The 16,354-nt window shown below is 32.6% G+C and overlaps 1 protein-coding gene across 3 annotated transcripts in view; it reads left to right on the top strand.

Moving 5' to 3' along the window:
• The first annotated feature begins 2,011 nt into the window (after positions 1–2,011).
• Positions 2,012–16,354, top strand: part of Prp31 (pre-mRNA processing factor 31) — a 28,863-nt gene continuing 14,520 nt past the window's right edge. Inside the window, exons 1-7 of one of the 3 annotated variants that reach the window (XM_076489028.1) lie at positions 2,012–2,035; positions 2,482–2,688; positions 7,442–7,499; positions 8,862–8,945; positions 9,204–9,301; positions 9,561–9,667; positions 11,858–11,909. In XM_076489028.1, the coding sequence (XP_076345143.1) occupies positions 2,518–2,688; positions 7,442–7,499; positions 8,862–8,945; positions 9,204–9,301; positions 9,561–9,667; positions 11,858–11,909 (570 nt within the window). In that variant the 5' untranslated portion in view covers positions 2,012–2,035; positions 2,482–2,517. Of the gene's footprint in view, positions 2,140–2,184; positions 2,319–2,481; positions 2,689–7,441; positions 7,500–8,861; positions 8,946–9,203; positions 9,302–9,560; positions 9,668–11,857; positions 11,910–16,354 lie in introns of those variants that run through there. The other 2 variants (XM_076489026.1, XM_076489027.1) reach the window with 2 other exon arrangements.

The following is a 16,354-nucleotide window of genomic DNA, read 5'->3' on the forward strand; positions in this document are numbered from 1 at the left end:
TTGCTTTGTATATGTTTAGTTAGTACTTTTTGCTTTGTACTTATTTAATTTTTTGCCTTTTATATATTTCATTATTTTTTGCATTGTATATATTTAATTACTTTTGTTTTTGCTTTGTATATACCATTATTTTTCATATGTATTTAATTATTACGTTTTTTATTTTGCTTTATATACCTAAGAGTAATTATTACGTTTTTTCACTTTGTATATATGTATAATATTTTTCATAGTTCATACCGCGTTCTTTTTTGTCATGACTCATTGTACAGTTACTTCTTTTTGTAAATAAGTTCAAAATTTATGTTTGTTTCCCAAGTTAATATCTAGGTGTTTTCAATGGTTATGTTATGTTTATTTGATTTGCAGTGTTCATATTTAGGTTATTTATTTGTAGGTTGTTTTGGTTATTGAACATAAAGTTAGTTTTGGTGAGTGAATTCTATAAAGGTTGCTAATTGGTTGCTTGGGGTGTGTATGAATGGGTTGGGGTCTTGGATATAAAGTTCTAAAACTATCTTACAGGCTTCAGTCGTTAGGACTTCTGTGAAGAGAGAGATTACATCAAAACTAGTCATTAAAGATTTATGATGTAGTTGATTAAGAATATAGTTAAAGTTAAAAATAGTCTTTAAAAAAGGAGCCGGCTGATGTTACATATTTAGTAAATACCCACGCTATATAGACACTTCAAAACAGTATCTTAAACAACTTTTTCAAAGAATTTTCACATAAAACTATCTACATAATTTCATGAAAAAGAAATCTAAAAATCAACCTCACACAAAAAATATTAATTCTATAAACAACTTAAAACAAGACAACAACATCAAAATTCTAAATGCAGATAAAGGTAATGCTATAGTTATAACGAACACAAATAATTTAAAAAACGAACATCTTGTCAGATACAAACAAATTTAAACTACGAAACACAAATCCAACAAAAGCCAGTTATACAAAATGCTACTACAAATTACAAAAACCAACACAATCTCAGAAAATTTTATTCTTACCTACGAAAGACCAACTCACGCCCACCACAACTATACGGCACTCACAAACCTTATTATCTACTACGTCCATTATGTCGATTTACAAAACATTTAACTTTAACCTCGGTAAATACATAGCGGCTTGCTTTTTTTCTGCCGGCGGACTCCGGACTTGTCCACTTCTTTTTTGCCGCCTTCGTTTCGCTCTGCGTTCTCACCCGACATTTTCATACCACCCCACCTCACTTCATCGCTTCAAACGAGCCAAATTAAAATACAGGAAAACTCCGACGTACAGATAAATAATCTTCCACGAGCGGGGACGAAGAGGAACTACAACATTTCTGAACACCCCTATTAGGGAGAGGATTTTTCAAGCTTCTCTCTCTCTAAACTAAACCACTGCCAAGGTTTCATTTCATTTAAACACACTGACCTAAAGACGAAAGGCAGAAGACTTTCGAAACGTCGTCCTCTAAACTTGTGTCGCCAAAACAGGCAATTGCCGTTCATTCTACAAAGTTTCATCATGAATACTCTGCCTAAAAAATCTATCAAAGAACACAATTTTGCCTTTATAAACACCTAAAGCTTGCAACTGAGTCACCGAATGGCGACGAAAATTTGAATTAGTAGTTCTAGTTTTACCACAAACATTATTTGGAAGTAATTATTTTGCACTGAAGATAGTGTGTCACAAAAATTGTAAAAAAAAAATGTGTTGTAAGTTTTATTTTCTGTAAAATGTTAGAGGATATTCTCACGTATTTTCTTTCCTTTTAAATCAAATATGCCGATGACACGTGTACAATATCCTGAGCAAGATTATTATAAAAGGCGCATTACATATACATATATATTATGCACTTATAATCTTTATCGACTGAAATTATGTAATAAAGCCTTTATCCATTTGTATTTAAGTAATTTATCACTGTTGTTGTTATTAAATTGCTCTTTTAAAATTAAATGAAGAGGAACAAGAAAGTGGATAATCTGGATATATTCTAAACTTATTAGAAAATAAAACAATCACCAGGGTACGAATTAAAGCCTTTTTATTTTCTATTTATGTCTAAGAAAAGACAGGAAGGGTGAAAGTAACGTTTAAAATAAGGAATAGTATAATAAATACTTTTCGCAAGTATGTTGAAATATTGGTGCAGTAGTGTTTTAATTATTATTATTTGAATATTTTAATACCTGTTTTTTCTTTAGAACGTTGAGTTGAAATATTTTATCTCACCTTTTGTATTTTTGTATTGTGGCCGACGTGAGGGTGATACCTTAGTCTTTGCCCAACCAATTTGATAACTGCAATCGGTATAGATATTGAGTTGAATATAAACTAAAAAAAAACAACTTAAATTGGAATAAATATATTAGTTGTTAATGTATATTTGTTTAAATAATGTTTATTTCACCGCTTCTTTGTCATTTACTTTGATTAAAAAATGTATTGTTACACGTTTCGTTTACCTTCCAGCTTTAACTTTCAAGAAAGAACAACTAATCAGTCAAGATGTCCCTTGCTGATGAATTACTAGCCGATTTAGAAGAGGCAGGAGAGGCTGAAGATGATCAAATGCTTCATCAGGACAACACTGTTCAGGAGGTTGATGATGTAACAACAGATATCGAGACGCATTTGCAGTCTGTTCGTTCTATCGCTAAACTTCGAGACAGTGAACAGGTAGTTAAAATATTATTACCTTGTTTGTTATATGTTTATGAGAATTGGAGTTACATACAAGTTTAAAAAAAGATATAATTTCTAAAGTAGTTTTATTGATTTATGTAATCACCTCCCAACCAGACATGATATTAATAGTAAATTGTATGATCGGGTTATATCTGTTACTGAAAAAGAATATTAATGCAAGAATCACAGGAGAATTTAACAAGGCTTCTTGATGTGATTCTGGATTGTTTATTTTAGATTTATTATTAGTCCTTAATGAAGATGTGGTTGCATTGTAAAAAGTGAAGTAGGGGAACATTTAAAACAGAGTGATAATTGCATAATTAGGTTTTTGTGTTCTTGGTGATCATTACAATAAAGAGGTTTTGATTTCTTTTGTTGAATTATGAAGATGAGAGAACACAGGTTTATGACATGAAAATGACCTGTTTGGCTTCAGTTAGAATAGTTATATTTTTTATTACTAGTAGTATGGTAATGAGCTTATGGAATGAATTGTTCTAAGCCATATTGTTGTCTCACAATAATTTAAAGTTGAAGTTAATAATTTCCTTAAAAGTGTAGGATGGATTTTTATTTTAATTTATCATAGATGTACTGGGACAGTCTTCAAGTATCATGCCATCCATATATTAAATTTGTCTCTAAAGTTTTGCAATAGGGAAATAGAGACGTTTATGTGCATTAGTTGCCCTGATTAAGCAACTTTTAAGGTAAAATATTCGTTTTTTAGTGTATATTTGTGTGTTGCTGTTGTTAATTTTGAAAATGCAATTTGGAGGACTAAGATGTTCTTGCATTTCTACCTTACATTGTGGTTAGTTCAGGAAAAGTATAGGAATATATAATTTTGTTTTTCCTGGCCTGAAAAGATTCCAAGATTTTTATTTCTGTTCTGTAACACGAGGAAAAATAAAAATTGTGGCAGCTACATTCTAATAATGGTCAGATAAAAAGTTATTGTATTAGTGAGTAAGCATGTACAAAACTGGTTTTTGGAAAATTTAACTTAATTTTCAACTGTTAAGTTGAAACACAAAATACAGTAAGTTCAGCACCATTTTTCAAACCTGCAAACCAGTTCAGGATCTGTTGGCAAAAATTTTGTAGTTAATAATTTCAGTTTAAATTTATTGCTGACTTTTAGACGTTTTATCTTTTAGACTGGTCAAGCATTTAATAAACAGTTCTGTTCCACTCAAAACATTTGGTTTGTTACTAAAGTGTTGGCACTGAAGATATGTTTGGTTGGATTTGGACTCTGATAAGTTGGTGCATTAGATGGTGTTCATGTGAAGATTAACAGTACTTTTATCCATGTCCAATTTGCATACTGCATTTGATTAACCTCTAAAACATCTTAAATGCTTAAATACATATTTAAAGTTGTTTTTTTATTAGTGTTCCTGTATATTGTATCTAGCTTTTTGCAGTTTAAAATGAAAAGTTGTTAATTCTGACATGAAGTTCATACCACCTTGTTGAAAGATTCTCTGTGCATGGTTATGGCATGTGCATTATAACAACAATTAGTGCATATAGAGTTAAATTAATCTTATTCAGTGCTTTTCTATGACATTAAATACAAAGAACCATTCAGTTCTTCGAGGCTGTCCTTGTACAGTAATCCTTAGAAATAGTAAACATTTAAATCCACTTTTATTTTTCAGAAAACATTTAGAGAGCCTTCAATGGTGCAGACTATTAATCAATCTGTAACCTAATTTTCCTTTTAAAACAACTAGAACTGTTTTAATTGGGACCAAGATTATTGTTTAAAAGTCTTTAAACATGTCCTTTCATCCTTTACTGTACAGTATACAGCATGATAATGTTAGAGGCTTTTATCTTATTGATCTACTGGATAATTTTTATAAACGTTGGTAAGATCATCTCGTACTCTCTATATTATCTTCAGGAAAAACAACCCTCTCAACATAGGCTTCGTCAATTTGAATGACCACATAATCTCTTTGCACTCCTTAAGTCTTTATAGATTTAATACTTCTAACTTTCAGTATATTGTGTATGTCTTCGTAAAGTTTGTCAGTCTTTCAGCTAACATTATAACCCTTTACCATTCAAAATATAATATTTTTTGTAAAGTAGTTTTAATAAACTAAAATAAAAATTTGTCCATGAATCTGTTAAGTATTTGATTTGAATAGTCCATGTGCAAAGTAACTTTAAGGTTAAGATTAAAAAATGCTTTTTTTTATCTCCAGATTTCCTTTATTTAATCCATAAAACCTGCTAAATACATTTTAAACTGTTTTTTGAATAAAATTTTATATTTTATTTGTTATTATCATTACCCTAGCTTAAAATGGGAGCGGTCAATTTGACAGACCTCGTACCCACCAAAAACAAAATATAAATTGCAAATTTTTCTTTCTATAATGACTTCAAATTGTAACATAAAACTACATTTATTTATTCTAAGTAGCTCTGAGCTTGTAATGGTATACATTTATATATAATTTAATTTAATGTTTTATTGCCCTTTGAACCATGTCTGATTACTATCCATGCCAATATAAGTTGTAAATCACTTGGAACACATGCAGCTCATGTTACACTATCAAATTACATTACCCACGTACTGCTTAGGTGCATGTCTTATGAAACATTTTTATTATTATTTATTTTACACAATCTAATTTTAACTAATGTAAAAATTCATAGTTTTACATTTTGGTTACTTTTATAATAATAAAGTACTTGCACGTTCTTATTTTTTCTTGTTGTCAGTTGTTAATGTTTTTATACTAGTGATCAAAATGCACTAAATTTTTATTTAATTAAATAAAACGCCAAAGAACAGACTAATAACGTGTAAAAAGTAAACAATTTTTCCAGTTTTCTAACTAAGCAACAAGAGCTATTATAAATTCATCCAATCTAGTCTTTTAAGTTTCTCTCTGGAACATTTCTTGTAATCTTAGTGAAATTGACTATTATCTATTCAGAACCTTATGTTATTTGATAGATAAAAATCGTGACTTTCTGTTGGGTATAGGTGATGTGTAATTAAACACACGAGAGAACTATTAACAAATCCTGAAAGAGGGGATGTGACAGGTGGGTGTGGCAAAAGTGGTCTAATTTTCTATTGATAGTTCTGTAATCAAATAAAATTAAAGGCTATAAAAGTTATGGTTTGTCTGAGCAATGATGACTCTATAGTGAGTAATTTACATTTCTTACTCTTACAAGGGGTGGTGGATAAAATAGGGAAGAAAAGATGCACAGAAAATATGTTATGTCATTCTAGGGGAAATTCAGGATTTTGTGAAATATTTACTTGAATTAGGAACTTGAAACTTGTATAGTATTAAAGTATGGATTATTAGCTAATTTTTCTTACTGTATTAATTGTCATAATATAAAATTTCTGTCATGTATAGTAAAGGATACCTGGGAAGAAAGCATTGAAAGGTATTTACTCATATCCATAACATATGATATGATATTTAAGGATAATTAAACATGATGTATTAGTCCATCTTGGTCAATCCACTGAACTAAGGAAAAACTGTACTACAAGAAGAGCTGAAAACCCCACCCTCTATCATTCACATATTCAGCCTTCACTTAACTATACTGCCTCCACCATATCTAAAGGTAACCCATTGCAAAGTATAGTACTCCAAATGTGGTTTAACCTATACTTTGAAATTATAACCTCTTTAGACTTCACTTTAATATTTTTTTTATACAACCTAAACTCCTTTTTTGTCATATCATTAACATCAGTACACTACTTGGAAGGCTTAAGAAACTGATCAATCACTACACCAAGACTCTTTTCTTGTATTTATTAAATTACAACCCACCTACCGTTTATTTACCTGACACACTGAATGATCAAAATTGTTTTGTAAAGCAACATTCTGCTCACAGCTAACAAGACCATAAATCTTAATATCATTAGCAAAATTAATATCATCCTTTTGTCCTATCAAATATATTGAACTCTAAAATAAAACTTAAAACCAATCCCTTATCATTCCAATATTCATCAAACTTTCCTTTAATTTCCTTCAAATTAACTGTTCTTGGGTTAAATGTTTTCTACAATTTAACACTACGATAATGTGTCAATTTGGGAAACAAAATCTATGAATATGTAAGGACAAGAACGTACCTCTTCATCCATCCAGACTGTTATAACCAACTCTAAAACAAAAATAAAACACTGAAAGCCAGCTCTGAACTTTCAAATATTCATCAAGTTTTCCCTTAAACTCCTTTAATCACACTGCATCTGTCATGTTAAAGACAGCTCATTCCAAGGTTATTTCCTCGCTAACTGTTTTACTTACTATTAATAAACAAATATTTTTCAATATTAACGTTATTGTTTGTACGTACTATAACTAGTTTAACAGTTTTCTTTTTAACTAGAATATGGTTAAAAATGGAAAAATAATGGAGTAACAAGATTGTTTCTTGAAGTATATAATTTTAACTATTCACATATAAAGGAGAAAGAAAAAATATTTTTAAGGCAGTGGACTTTATTGTCTTTTATATTGAGCTATCTTTTGCAATATTTTAAAATATATTAATCACATAACAATTTTTAGGTTCGGTGACTGGATTTATTGTCAATTTTCTGTTGAGTAACTCTCTGTTTACTTGTTTTGTTAATCGTGAAATTTGATATTTCTGTGCAAGATGATTTGCTATATTTGATATTGTTTTTTAGAACAGTGGTCTGTTTTTTTTTTATGGTTTCTAGTTGGAAAGAGTAATGAAAGAAATTGAAGATAGATGTCAGGCAGATAGAAAAGAAGGAGGTAAACATTATAAAAAAAGAAATGTTTCTGTGATTTTGGTAGTGACTCTGTTACTTGACTGTTATTAATCTAAGTGGTTTGTAGTTTTAAGTGTTAATTCAACTGATTATTAATTTGAAGCACTGTAAATAGAATATATATGTATCTTAGTTATTTAAAAGTTGAATGGTATTCAGGTAGATCTAAAATTCAGGATACCTTAAAAGATACATGTCAGTGATAACAGTTGCTGTTATGATTTTAGATTTTCACTTTAAATCGTATGAGTTCTGTTAATTCTTACGGGCAAGGTGGGAATATTTTTAAAAGTTCTTGTCCAAAGGAAAATGCTATAAACATCTCCGTGTCCTTAAAAAATTATTTCTCTCTCCCTGTCCCACAAACAAGCATAAAAGTAGACTTTAACATTTAGTATTTTGTTTTTGTTTAAGACTTGAGATAATTAATACGATTACAGTGATGGCTCTGTCTTGGTAAGAATAGCTTGTACCATGTTTTGAAACACGAGTTCTTTAGATATATGTATTTTATGTTTTTTTTTAATATTCAGTTGTTAGGATTTTATACATATAGACTATCTCGTGAAAGAACTGATAAAGAAATTGTGTTTTAAGTTAATGTGGCCACAAACTAAAATTATGTTTATTACACATGTATAATTATGTAATGGTTTTTGTTGTAGGTTCTTCCAAGAAGGAGCAGTCAAACTTGACTGGGCTCTTACTGTATGGAAGAGCACTATGATAATAATATTACCACGTTAATATTGGTATGTTTACTTTTGTGTTTCACTGACAGTTTATGAGTTAAAGACATATGGACTGTTTGTGAATATAGTTTTGGTTTAAGGTTTAGAGGTAGGTACACCTGTTTAAATGTTTGTATATTAGATCTCTGCAGCTCAAGATTTTCAGAGACTTGTATGGCTGCCTTAGAAATTTTCTTTAATGTTTTACTAGCAATAGAATGAATGATGTGGAAGAGGGACTATTTGTCTAGCAGGCAAAGTATAACAATACATTTTACTTGGGCATCTGGTATTATGAATTCCACACCTCTATACTTGACAGAATTATCTAGACATTGGATCTTTGTTTATCAAGTATCTTGTGGATGTCCAAATGTAGTAAGATAAATTAATGTCAAAACTGACAGCAACAGTTCTAATAAAATTGTTTAATGTTTACACAAATAAAAGCTAAATGCAAGTAAAGCATGTGCAGTAATGGCCATGGCAGGAATCTGAACATTTACATGAATGCTATAACATCTGTTGTGAGATATCTGAATATTATTTGGTGATAGCAAATAAAAATCTGGAACATGGATCCTTCACTTTAAAGTATCTGTTTTTATTTTTAGTTGTTGGACCTGTAGAGGCAGATCCAGAGTATCAGCTGATTGTTGAAGCCAATAACCTTGCTGTTGAAATAGATAACGAAATCAGTAAGTATGCATCATATGGTCAGCAACCTGATTATCAAAATATCTACAATTAAAACTGAAAAGATGGGGAAAACACTGAATCTTAAAAGAAGCATAGCGAAAGGATAACCACTTTGATGTCAGAAATTGACTAATTCATTTGATTAACATTTTTAATAAGCTATATTCAGAGTTTAAAGTACATTCATTTGAACATATGGTGATTGATTGATGAATTTTCTAAGTTTGTTCTTGTCTTTTTTTTCATTTTCTTTTTAGGCATTATTCATAAATTCACAAGAGACAAGTATTCCAAGAGGTTTCCTGAGTTAGAATCTCTTGTGCCTGGTGCTTTGGAGTATGTTTCAACTGTTAAGGTAAAGACCTGGAAAGGCTTAGCTCTTTTGTCTATTGTATGAATTGAGTCATCAAGGTAATAAACTTTACATATCCATTTGTTTCTGTGTGTGTTTTAATTTGTGTGATTTTGATCAATAATATTCATGGTTAGAAACACTGTACCTGGCATTTACAGACTATTAAACTTGTTCAGTTTCAGCTAACCAAACAAAAAAACTTGTTAATTAAAAACAAAATATAAAAAATTATTTTATTTCTTTTTGTGATTAACTCCAGGAACTAGGCAATGATTTAGACAAAGCTAAAAACAACGAGACATTACTACAGTTACTAACACCAGCAACTATCATGGTTGTCAGTGTCACAGCTTCTACAACACAGGGGTGAGTTTTATTTCATTTTGTTTTCAAAAGGGTAAAACAAGATATTATGACTGTCAATTTCAAAAGTTGTTTATTACTTGGTATTAAGGTTAAGTAAGACATTCTGGTCACATGACATTGTCACAACTTCTGCATGGTGTGTATGTATCTTTTATGTGAGGTTAAGATAAGTTAAAACTATTATCGTGTGCACAGTATTTTTCAAACACAAAGTATACAGAGAGTAAAGTATTAAATGTCTTAAAGAGAAATTTTTTTTACATCAAAAATTCCTGAAACACATACAAATGAGTTAAACAACCCATATTCTTAGCAATACCATGACTGGTAATTAAATGAACAAAACATGTTAAGTTTCACAATTTCATCACAGAATGATGTATGATTTTTTTTTTCCTAATTCCTTTTTATTGTGTTGCTCTCAGATTCCACAATAAATTAATTTTATATTTATTGAAAAGTAAGCAGAATAACAAATTACCTTATCCTTTCTAATGGTTGAAGGAAAAACCATTATAGTGTTAAATGTGCCATTAAAATTAAATTTTGTCTCGTGCACAGAATATTTATGTAATTGCATCATAATTTAAGACTATGAAATTCTGCATATTTGGATCTTTACCTGTTATTTGATATTTGGATGCCATTTTGATACTTCAACTAACACACTTATATAGCTGTGTATAATTTAAATGGGAGCACCCCATACAACAAAACAAGATGTTCCTTATTGCTAACATCATAAACAAAATTACAAATAGGTACTTATCAAGCAGTGTTAGTGTATGTGCAAAGAGTAGTAAAGATAAAATTGGAAAGTGACTTTGTGAACTAACTCAACATAAATTCATTTATTTACACAGATATTTTAGAATATATATTTGAATATTATGTAACTTATTTAACATGCACAACCCTGAGGAGTGTTGCCTTTAAACAAATACAAAAACTATAGTTTTTGAGTTTTGTTTTTTTATTTTTCTATCCATCACAAAATACAAGTTTGTCTTTACTGTGAAATTATCCTTACTTAAAATTGTTTTGATTTGTGTTTTGTTTTTCATATGATTTTTTTTATTTTCCTTTTCTCTCAGTGGCCCTGTTACTAGAGCCTTTCATTGCTGTTATAATGCTGCAGCATATTGTCTGAATAATTACTATAAAGCTTATTTACAAAACTAGCTAAAGCTGGTGGCTAAAAAATTATTGGAGAAAAGGGATTTTAGTCTATCTACATTGATATATGGGTGGTTAATAAAGTATTTTTATCAGAAATTTATAATTTGTTGACATTTTAGCTACCTGAATTTTTGTACGCATGAACACAGGATTTTAAAACAAAGTTTACAGCACTTAGGAACAAACTCTAGGTCATGGATTTTTCTCAGTTTACTTTGACATTCTTTTCATCCTAGAAAATATTTTTGTGTGAAATTATGCTTTGTCAGGAGCTATTAAACTTCTCTTTTGCGTTAAGCATCTAGTTTAGTTTAGTTAGGTTTAGTAAGTGAAGACAAATTATTCAGAAGACAATTGTATTGAATATAATTTTTATATTTGTTATACCAAGACAGTATACACAAATAAAATAATCTTGTATTTATTAAAACCAAACTGTTTTATATATTGATCTTGTTGACATAATCACAATTATGTAACGTTGTTGACATGATCACAATATCTAGCCCACCAAAGGTAATGGTGATATTATTTTTAAGGTAAGATTCTAGTTCGATGATGGAATTTGTTTCATTTTGTGCTGTGTCTTTTATTCTTTTTAGTAAAGAGTTTTTACTGCTTCAATCCACAAAATATAGCATTGAAAATTATTTTAATTAATGTAAAATAACATGAATCCTCCTTGATCTATAACTAGAAAATTTCTTATATGGTAAAAAAATTAAGATCTAAGATGAAATAATGTGTGTTTTTTTTAACCATGTCTCACAACAACATTTTGAAAATTTCAGATATTAAAAATAACAGAAATAACTAAGTTTAGAAAGCTTGTACTAAGTTTCATACCTCTTGGTCAACTATTCCTGCTGTGAAAGGGGATAGAAATTGGAATGCAAGTGAAACATCTCTGGTTGAGAAAGAAATGATAAACTTCACATTACTTTTGAAGCATGTGATGATTACTTTACTGAATTATGATGTTCAAAGAGTTTTTATTTTATTCTTTTACAGTCACCTACTTTCTCAAGATGAGCTCAGTATTATTTTTGAAGCTTGCGATATGGTAAGTTTGTATTTTAGATATGTTTGTACAGCATACAATTCTGCTCATTGGTAATCTTACCTGAAAATATTTTGTGCTTTATTATCAGTTGTTGCCTTTAATTTACTAATTTTTATTTGCAATAATCTTTTAAGTTTTTCAACATTTATTCAGTTTTTTTTTGTTACTAAGTATATGGAAATGTATTTATCTTCTGTTACTGCTGTTTCACTAACAAATTTAATGTAATTTATTACATGCATATTCATAGCCTGTTCATAACATTATTAAAACCTATATTTGTTTAGAAGAAAGCTCTTAAATAATTTGTCTTTCAGATAGTGCATGTTAGAAGATTGCAGTTAACCATCTGAATGTGAATAGGTCAAAGTGAATATTACATCTTTTTAGAAAGTTAAATTCAATATTTAATTGAACTACTTTATTAGATGTATATTAATAACTGTGGAGTTAAAATGTAAGTAATTTTACTATCATATGAATTATAATTTTTTCAGTTTTGAAGGTAATATTAACAACATTTTCAGTCTTCACTTATCTGCATCATGTGACACTTGTTTGCTCTGAATTGTCTACATTTGATTTTCTCATTACCCTTTTTGTTGCCTTAAGTTTAAGATAAATGACTTATTTATAGTATAAATATTACCAAGGGTAGTCTGATTTTGTGTAGTCTCCAGTCTTCTTGGTTTACAGAGATATAAATCAAAATCCAACCCTCCCTCCTATCGCATCTTGTCTTTCACATTTGGTCTTGGTTTATTTTGTAACATTATAGTTATCCATATTTAGTGATGAGGATTGATATACATGGCCCCCCAGACTGTGAGTCAAGTATATCAATCCTCATCACTAAATATGGGTAACTATAATGTTACAGTCAGTTGATGATGGGTGGTGATGACTAGCTATCTTCTCTCTAGTTTATAACTGCTAATTTAGGGATGGCTAGTACCAAATAGCCTTTGTGTAGCTTTGCTCGAGATTCAAATCAAACCAGTATTTATATCCAATAGAAAAAGAAACTTTTAATTTACCATGTTAACTATAAAGCTGTTGGTTTTGAAAGCAATTTTTTTTAGTTATCCAATATTAGTTTTTCATTGTTTACTATCGCTGTAATATCTTGACTAGTTAATGAATTATTTTAATCTACTCACAGCTTAGTTAGAAAACCAGTCAGTTTTTATTTTCATGTCTTAAATTGCATGTTTGAACTAAATAAAAATAACTTATCTACAATCACCAAACCTACCAAAAAGTAGGGTTAAGTTTCATCAAAAGTTTGATACCAGAAATTTGAAAAAGTACAAGTAAGTGTTAAATATCTTGTTTTTTACATTCTTTATTTATTCCCCTCGGTGTGGATTCCTGTACGTGGTGAGGGAACCTCCCAGGGAAGGTTCTGTTCTATCTGGTTACCTTCTCTGGGATCTAAACATCCACCCACGTGTTTGCCTCGCGTGGCGACCCGTGAAGGGGAGGAGAGGATCCTGGTGGTTGAGGGGTCCAACCCTAACACACCACTTTGGCCTCGAATTCCTGTAGACGGGCAGTCTTTGGGTAGCCCCCCTTGGGTCAATCGACTGGTCCACTTGGGCTAGAGTCAACCAAGTACCAGTGTTGGAAGTTCTCAACGGGTGTTGTGGACATTGTGCCTGATGCTGGTGTTTGGGTATAGTGCTCACGAAACCCTGGCGTTGCTGCATTGTCCTTGCGTGACTTTGTAGTGCGGCTCCATGGTGGGTGGGGTCAGTGGGTACCGAAATTTTTTTCCTTTTCCTATGGATCCTCTAAAAAATTTAAATAAAATTGTAAAAAAACAGTCAATGGGTAGCGACCACGCCTTGAATACTCAGAACAGCAATCTTCAACATCAGTAACACACGTACCTCATTTTCTTATATTACATTCTCTTTCGGAAAAACCTTTAGGGCAAATGTCCCCTTTTTTTATTCAAAAGGGACTAGAGCGACTTACTGGCTTTCCAAAGTCAGTAAAGAAACTTCGATCTGGTGACATATTGGTTGAAACATCCACATCCCAACACAGTGAACTCCTCTTGAATTCAAAGGCAATTGGGCATGTACCTATTGTGGTTACCTCTCATGCTATCTTGAATTCATCACGAGGAGTTATTGTTGAGAGGGATTTGAAGAACGTTTTCGAGTCAGAGATTCTCGCTGGTCTCTCCACTCAAGGAGTTTCTGCAGTGAGGCACATCTCCACTCGCAAAGATGGAGTTACACTGCCAACAAATACCCTCGTTTTAACATTTACTTCACCACGTGCACCTGCCACCATCAAGTCAGGTTATCTCATTTGCAGGGTTCGGCCATACATACCAAACCCTCTTCGATGTTTCCAATTTCAGAGATTAGGCCACTCAAAGACATCTTTTCGTGGTTCCCGGACATGTGCTCGTTGTGGAGGCAAGGACCACGATGCCTATGACTGTGACATGAACCCACATTGCGTAAACTGCAATGGTTCTCACCCCTCTTACTTTCATTCTTGCCCAAAATGGTTGGAGGAAAAAGAGGTGCAGCGTTTGAAAACGACACATAACGTTAGTTATCCTGAGGCTCGGAAATTGCTGTCCACAACTCCATCTCGGACATATGCTGCTGCACTTCATTCCACAACTACAGTGGGAGTGCAGACAGATCTCTGTGCCTCCAAGAGAATCGTTTTCAAAACAAATGAAAAGCCTTTTGACCTCCGTGGTTAAAAAGGTTGATGAATCGACTTCCACACCCATCTCTTTTCCTCCCATACCTTCCAACAAACCCCTCAAGATCCACGTCCTTCAGTTTCAAATACAGGCATTTCTTCTGATACATCTTTTTCTCCCACCACAAGAGACAAAACAATTATTTGTTCGCGTTCTCAGTCACTGGATTCCCCTTCCAATAACAAAAACCTGCTCACCCGACCCAGAGCAGGATCCATGGAGGTTGATAGACCTTCTCCGACTAAAGACAGTAAAGAAAAAAGACGTGGTCGTAAACGGAAGGGTTCTCCAGCCACTTCACCTACCCGTTGTTAAAAATGGCCACCTTGATACAATGGAACTGTCAAGGTTTATGTTCTAATCTGGATGATATCAAAACGCTGATTGCTTCTCACCATCCTGTTTGTCTTTCTTTACAATAAACATTTCTCAAAACTGCTGATACTGTCTCCATTCGGCAGTTTTCTCTGTACAGAAATGACAGTTTGTGTGATGGTCGAATACATGGAGGGGTGGCACTGTTGGTTGATCAACACGTGCCCACCCTGTCTTTGTCACTCAACACACACTTGGAGGTTGTAGCCATCCGTGTTTCCTTGGGTCATACCATCACTGTTTGTTCTCTGTACCTGTCCCTTGGAGAGACATACGATCAATCAGATCTTGATGCTGTCGTTGAACAATTGCCATCTCCATTTCTAATCCTAGGGGATTTTAATGGACATCATCCCCTCTGGGGAAGTGCTATTATTGATGGGAGGGGCCGATCTGTATAGCGGATGCTCTCTGATCACAATCTTTCTCTTTTCAATACTGGTTCTTCCACTTACTTTCATGCACCTTGTCAGTCCTTTACCGCTATTGGTCTCTCAATTTGCTCCCCTTCATTATTCTCCCATTTTTCATGGAGGGTTGACAGTAATCCACTAGGCAGTGATCATTTTCCGATCCTTTTGAGAGAGACTGGCCCGTGGTCGATGCCACCCTACCCGCGTGCCCCGGTGGAAGCTGGATCAGGCAGACTGGTCCACTATCACTGCTCTCGCAGAACTTGATCCTGCCATCGTAAATCAGCCATCAATAGAGAACTGTGTAGCAGCGGTAACTGACTGTATTACACATGCAGCTGCTCAGTGTATTCCTAAAACCTCGACACGTTTTCCACGGTATCCTCGTCTGTGATGGAATCCTGCTTGCCATTTAGCAGGGAAGGCTCAAAAGCGGGCCTGGGATACTTTTCGTAGATATCCCACACTTTCAAACCAGGTTGCTTTCCAACAGGCCCGTGCACATACTAGGTGGGTATGACATCAAAGCCAGAAAGAATCTTGGATTAAGTTCACAACCAGCATATCTTCTACCACCAGTTCCAAGATCATATGGGACAGGATTCGAAAGGTTAATGGGCACTACAATTCTGTCCCCCTCTCGATTTTACTCTCTGATGGTCAGGAGGTGACTGATGTTTGGAACATCGCTAACACTCTAGGTGAAAGCTTTAGCCAGGTATCTAGCACTTCTGCTTGTTCCTCCACCTTCCTGGCCATCAAGACTTGGGCAGAGCGATCACCTCTTTCCTTTCGAACTGACTGTTTCTTTGACTATAATTGTCCCTTTACCCTGGTGGAACTAAAAAATGGCCCTTCATCGGTCTGCCAGTACGTCTGTTGAACCTGATGATATTCATTATGACATGCTGCACCATCTATCT

Source organism: Tachypleus tridentatus, chromosome 2 (assembly GCF_004210375.1).
Source record: "Tachypleus tridentatus isolate NWPU-2018 chromosome 2, ASM421037v1, whole genome shotgun sequence".
Taxonomy (NCBI): domain Eukaryota; kingdom Metazoa; phylum Arthropoda; class Merostomata; order Xiphosura; family Limulidae; genus Tachypleus; species Tachypleus tridentatus.